At 65.5% G+C, this 6000-nt stretch overlaps 1 protein-coding gene across 1 annotated transcript; it reads right to left on the bottom strand.

The window, feature by feature from the left end:
• Positions 1 to 2523: 2523 nt before the first annotated feature.
• Positions 2524 to 4979, bottom strand: LCN8 (lipocalin 8). The gene is made up of 6 exons (XM_053205442.1): positions 4896 to 4979; positions 3923 to 4053; positions 3339 to 3436; positions 3001 to 3105; positions 2830 to 2919; positions 2524 to 2731 (listed from the first exon to the last, which is right to left on the bottom strand). Exons 1-6 carry the CDS (start codon positions 4977 to 4979, stop codon positions 2667 to 2669), a joined length of 573 nt encoding a protein of 190 aa, XP_053061417.1. The 3' UTR covers positions 2524 to 2666.
• Between the last annotated feature and the right edge of the window lie 1021 nt (positions 4980 to 6000).

Below are 6000 nucleotides of genomic sequence, written 5' to 3'. Positions count from 1 at the left end.
TCGCTCCCTTCTCTTCCTGGGAGTACTTCACACGCCCGACCCCGGCCGCTGGCAGTCATTCTCTGCTCCTCAGCTTGGACAGCCTGTGCCGGTGTGCCCCAGGCTCACGGCCACTGGCTCGTGCCCCCCGCGGTCCCCTACGCCCGTCCGGGCAAGCTTTCGTCTCGGCTGCTGTGCCACGCGGCGCTGGCGTCCCCGCCTGGCTCTCCTGATGGCCTCCGTCGCGCTGCCCCCCGGCCCCGTTGGCTCGCTCGTTCTGGGTTCGTTAGCCAGCTGTTTAATTCTGCCGTCTCGTCGGTGAGTTAGCCCCTTGAGCCTGCCTTCCTTTCGACGCTTTGTGTCCGTACCAGGCCGCTCTCCACCTGTCTTCTCACTCCGCCCACGGATCTTCTCTGGCTCACTTTTGTTTTTATTTTTTTTTTAATGAAAGACAGAGCGTGAACAGGGGTGGGGCAGAGAGAGAGAAGGAGACACAGACTCCGAAGTAGGCTCCAGGCTCCGAGCTGTCAGCACAGAGCCCGACGTGGGGTTCGAACTCACGAGCTGTGAGATCATGACCTGAGCCGGTCAGATGCTCAACCAACCGAGCCGCCCAGGCGCCCCCGGGTCACATTTAGCAGCGCTCCTGTTCGTTGTGTGTAGCTCAGCCGTCCTTTTCTGTTTCCTCGTACGTCCAGCAGCGCGTGCACTTAGGACGCAGTGCGGAGGCCCTGGACCCAGAGTCAGCCTCTGAATCCCGCTGGCTTTCGTTAGGGACTGAATCGTGTCCCCAGAAATGCAACTGTTGAAGCCTTAATCCTCACTGTGGCTGTGCCTGGAGACGGGGCCTCTGAGGGGGTGACGGGGTGGAGGGAGGTCGTGAGGGTAGGACTGGAGCCCTTCTGAGAGGAGGGAGGCAAGACACAGAGGTCTCTCCGGGGTGTGTGGGGCAGGGGCCTGGCGAGGGCACAGCCGGAAGCCCGCGGGCTCCAGGCCGGAAGAGGGCTCTCAGCAGAGACCAACCCATCAGCACCCGGGTCTCGGGCTTCCAACTTCCAGATGTGTGAGACATAAACTCTTGGTGCCGCATTGCTCCCCCGAGCCCCGCCGCCCCCTCTCCAGGCCCGTGGAGCTTGTGGCGGCTGCCAGAGCCGGTGAGCCCACCGGCACGCGGACCACCCAGCACCGCGAGCTTCGGGCGGACAGATGCGTGGAAAGTCCCAGTTGTCCCCTCTAACCTGTCAGGGGCAGCTTCAAACAACATGGGTCTGTCGGGAGCCTGGCTCGGGATTCGGTCCGGCAGGTCCCAGGCAGGCCTTGGTGGAGGGTGCTGGACGCCTGAGCCGGGGCGGTCTCTGCTGGGGCTGGGCCGGTCCCCACCAGCCCCCCAGCACTGCTTGGCCTCACCCGTGAGGCAGCTGCTCCCTGTGAGCCTTGGTCATCCTGGGCCGAGACCTTCCCCACTTTCTCTGCCCTGACCAGGACACCCTGTCTGCCCTGTGGTCCCAGCCCCCGCTGGTGGAAAGGAAGTGGGGCGATCAGTCAGTGTAAGACATGGGGTGACAGCGTGCATGAGGGGACCCGGACACTGAAAGGGCTGAGCTGACCACGCAGGGGAGGGTGGGAGGAAGCCAGCGGGTGGACAGAAGAGCGGCCTTGACTGGAGGACTTTGGACTGCATGCCTGTGGGATCTGACTTTGGGGCGAGAGGGAGCCATGGGAGAATGTAGGCAGAAATGCAGTGTGGTCCCCTTTCATCTGGGAGACTAAACCAGCAGCTCAGCTCAAGGGTGCCCGGCTCGGGGCCGCTCAGGCTCTCTGGGAGCGGGACGGTGGTGGGAGGATGGTTGCGGGGCCCACGCACCCGGGCAGCCTGGCTCGTGGGCCCCGAGCAGGGCAGGGCCGGGTGAGACCCTCAGGGCGGGAAGGGGGGAGGTTCCGGGGGCTGTCACCCTGCATCTGAGCTGGGTGGCCCCCGGGCCCCACAGGGAAGGAAACACGGGACAGACGGGGAGCCAGCCTGCCCAGAGGCGGCCCCCGAGCCCAGCCCTGTCTGGGCAAAGGTCCAGCGAGGGACGGGACCTGAGTGGTTCACACGCGCCACCGTTCACGGTGAACAAACACGCAACCCTTAGCTTTGCTGCTGCTTCAGGGAAGCCATGGGACACACACCCACTGCACCCACCTGTCACCCCCCGGGCCCGCCTCCCCAAGAAAGACACTCAGGGCAGTGGGCTTGGCATGGGGTTTATTCGGAGCGGGTGCGAGCCGCCCCCCGGGGCCAAGGCAGGCCAGGCGGGCGGGGGCTCGGACCATGCTGGCCTGGGGTCAGGGGATCCTCTAGATCAGCTCCTGAGACACAGAAGGGCAGGGCCTCAGGGCAGTGGTTGGGGCCACAGGTGGGAGCCCGTGTCTTAGCTGCATGACTGTGAGCAGCCTCCCTGGGCCTCAGTTTCTCTACCTGCAAAGCAGGGTGATAGTCCCCCACCTCTCGGGGCTCAGGCAGGGGATGGGCCAGCACAGTGGGAACCTGAGACACGGGGTCTGTGTCCCCACCCGGGTGGGACCTACGGGCTCCGCCTCTCCCCTTCCCTCTCCCAACCCTGTCGTCAGTCCCCCAGCCTCCAGGGTCCCCATCTGGCAGCGTGGATCCAGAGTGACCCAGGGCCCCTGTCAGGCCGGGAGACTCAGCCTGGGGGCTCGGCGCAGCGGGGGGCAAGGCTCACCTCCTTCAGGAGCTTGGCACACCTCCCTGCGGGACAGGAGAGCATGAGGTACTGTGGGACGGGCCTCCAGACCCCACCCTCGGGGTCCGCAGCCCAACCCCCGCCCGGAAGGCCTGGGGCTCACCGTGCCAGGCCACCAGGTACAGCCCTACATCAGCTGTCAACTCCCGGAAGCTCCAGAAGCCTGGTCCGTACTCGTCCTCGAGGCTCCGAGCTGTGGGGACACCAGGGGGCTGGGCTAGGCCGTCCCCGGGACGCGGGAGCGAGGCCAGCCCCCACCGCGGGGTGCGCTTACTAAAGTATTTGAGCACGTGGAAATCCTGGCCCTGCCAGTGCAGGGACACCCTCAGAATGGCGTCCTGCTCGTAGTCCGTGTCTATCACGTGGGTCTCCCTGTGGCCTGGGGGGTGGGGGGAGGAGAGCCCGCGTGCACCGGGCTGGGCAGGGTCTGACTCCATCCTGTCCCGCCCAGCACCAGACCCTCCAGCAATACCAGGCAGGGGGCCGGGGGGACCCAGCCCTTGAACGATGGCCCAGTTTGTGCTGCGAGAACGGGAGGGTCTGGGGCATGAGGAGGAGCACAGGGAACGGCAGAGCCGAGGAGAGCTGGCCTGCAGGGCCAGGGGGTGGCACCTGTGACAACCGGGCAGCGGTTCTTAGCAGGAAAAACAAATCTCCCCGAAACGTCGGTTTCTGAGCCCACTATGTTTTCTGTCTCACAACTTCCTGAGCTGGAAGGGAGCAAAGGGCCCATGAGGGAAAGGCCAGCCTGCGTTCTTTCTGCCGGGTCCGTCACAGGGGTGCGGAGAGGGGAACGCGTCTTCACAAAGGGCTCCAGCAGTGGATCCACACCCAGGAGGGCCTGGGGCAGGCTGAGGGTGGCGGCGGGGGGGGGCCGGGGCCCCGCCAGCCTCTGCCCCCCTGGGTCTGTGACCCCCAGGGGCCCCAGCACTGTTTTCTCTCTTTTCAGTTATTGGGGTTTTTTCAAAACTCTACGCTTATCTTCAGGTCTAGGAGCAGATCGACGTGTGGCAGCTGTGGGAGCCCGGGGTGCGGGGCTGGGGAAGCGGGTCAAGGTCTGGTGTTTTGGACACAGCGGGGACCGGTCCACCAAAGGGACACCGTCCGGCTCCCGCAGCTACAGCCGGTGCAGCCTGGGGCCGGCCTCACGTGCCTGTTCCTGCCGGAGCTCCCGGGAGCCCCCTGGGGCCCCTCACCTGTCATACGCAGCCTTCCCCGTCAGCTCATCTCCACTCAAGGTCAGGAACAAGGCCTCCAGCCTCTTTCGGGTCTTTAGCGCCAGGTTTTGGCTGGGGGCCACACCAACTTCTCGCCAAAATCCTACAATCTAGACAGAGAAGCCGGAGCCCCGTCCAAGGGAGCAGAGCCCACACCACCTGGGCAGGGTCAGGGTCAGGGTCAGGGAGCAGGCCCACACCACCTGGGCAGGTCTGAAAGGTCAACAAGCCCTTGTGGCAAAGCGACGGTCACCACCCTCCTGACAAGCCCCTCTGGCCCATCAGACGGCGATGCCCTGTCCTTGGGGCCAGGATGCCAGGGGCAGCGGTGGCTGGAGCCCGAAAGACAGGAGGGAGCAGCCAGCAACCGTCCCCCGCAGGAAGGGCACAGCTGGGGGAGGGGACTTCTGCCTTCGGACACCCACCCGGAGCCCAGAACTTCCATCTGAAACTCAGAAACTGATCGTTTTGCAAGAGAAAAGAATTCGTGTCCCCAACGTCTGTCATCTCTGTGCCTTCTGGTGTGCTCCTGACTCAGCAGCCAACACAGACTGGCGAAGAAGCATCTAGACGGGAACCAAAGGCCCCACGCTGGGAAAGCCTCTTCCGGGCGCCACGGGGTGTGGCACCATGGAGGGTGGGGGCGACCCCACCGATCCGGGAGCAGGAGGTGACCACGCTGAGCCCCGGTCCCTGGAGACCCCGCAGGGCCAGCCGGCCTGCCCACAGGAAACGCTCAGGGAGGGCTCTGGCCCTGCCGGTCCCTGGGTCCTTGTTCTCACACCCCGTCTCCAGGAGAGGCTCGTGCCCTCAGCAACCTGGGTGGGCCCCGGGGCCCCTGGGGTGGCTGCTGTGGCATCGGCTGGGGGCTGGAGGGACGGAGGCAGGGCCGGCGGAGCGGACACACAGGCCCCTCCCTGCCCGACCTGTCCACGTAAGACAGAAGAGCCACCTTGTGTAGATTGAGGTCCTGCGTGGCCGTCTCCACCCGCACTAGGACAGTGCCCAGGATGACACTCAGCAGCCCCGCGTCCATCGCCGCTCACGGAGCCTCTGCTGCCCCAGCACCTGGGTTTATATCGGGACGGTGTTGCACAAGCTCCCGGGGACACCCACGGCCCCACGGTGGGCCCGCCTGGGGTCCCCGAGAGGAGGAGGGAGGAGGCCCCCCACCCCCATGGGGCGGCTCGGGACCACAGCCCCAAGCCCGAGGGGCATGCCAGGCCCAGGCCCCACGGGCTCAGAACAGCTTTCTCTTTCTGGCTCTTTCAGATCAGCCTTGGGACAGTGAGGAAACGTCCTGACGGCCGGGTACATCCGGCCAGCGCAGCACCGAGCCGATGGGGGCCCTGCCCTCCAGGTGAGGAAGTGAATGATGGGTCCCTCTCCCCACAGAGGTCTCCAGGGAGGAAGCACAGAGCCCCGGTGAGGGGGAAGACTCATGGGAGATTCGGGGGGGCCGAGGCTCAGGGACCTCTGCAGACACCTTCCTATGGCCTGTGTCCTCTGCCACCGTGACAGGAACCAGGCCAGGCCCCACGCCCATCCCCCACCGGACTCACTCAGGCCTCGGTGCACAGCCAGGTAAGACCCGGAGCCCAGAAGGCCAGCCCGAGAGCGGCCCTGTCTTGCTGACACTGACCAGGACACGAGCCAGGGTGGTGGGACCCAGCCCCACCTCCTCCCCATCTGGACCCCCCCAACTTCAGTTTATCCCAGTTGATGGTTTCATGAACAGCAGCCCCGGCCCCACCAGCTGTGTGACTCGGGGCACGTTGCGCTGCCTCGGTTTCCCCACGTGTACTGGCGACAAAGCAGAGGGACAGTACCACGTGGCCAGGAGGGGTCTGAGGCTGCATCCTGGTTCTTGACCGGTAGGAGGGATCCTTCCCAGCTTCGGGGCCAGAAAAGCCCACCCTCGGATGGCCCCAGGCTTGGTCAGCCGAAGGGGAGGTCCCACCCACCAGGGGGACCGGCCACCTTGGACCCTGGACACTGCCCTCCCACAGAGGCTGTCAGTTTAGGGTCAGGCAGGTGTGGAAAGGTCAAGCTAGGAC

This window comes from Acinonyx jubatus, chromosome D4, assembly GCF_027475565.1.
Source record: "Acinonyx jubatus isolate Ajub_Pintada_27869175 chromosome D4, VMU_Ajub_asm_v1.0, whole genome shotgun sequence".
In the NCBI taxonomy this organism is placed as follows: domain Eukaryota; kingdom Metazoa; phylum Chordata; class Mammalia; order Carnivora; family Felidae; genus Acinonyx; species Acinonyx jubatus.
Note: the sequence above shows the minus strand (reverse complement) of the source record. Positions and strands in the feature narration are given on the sequence as shown.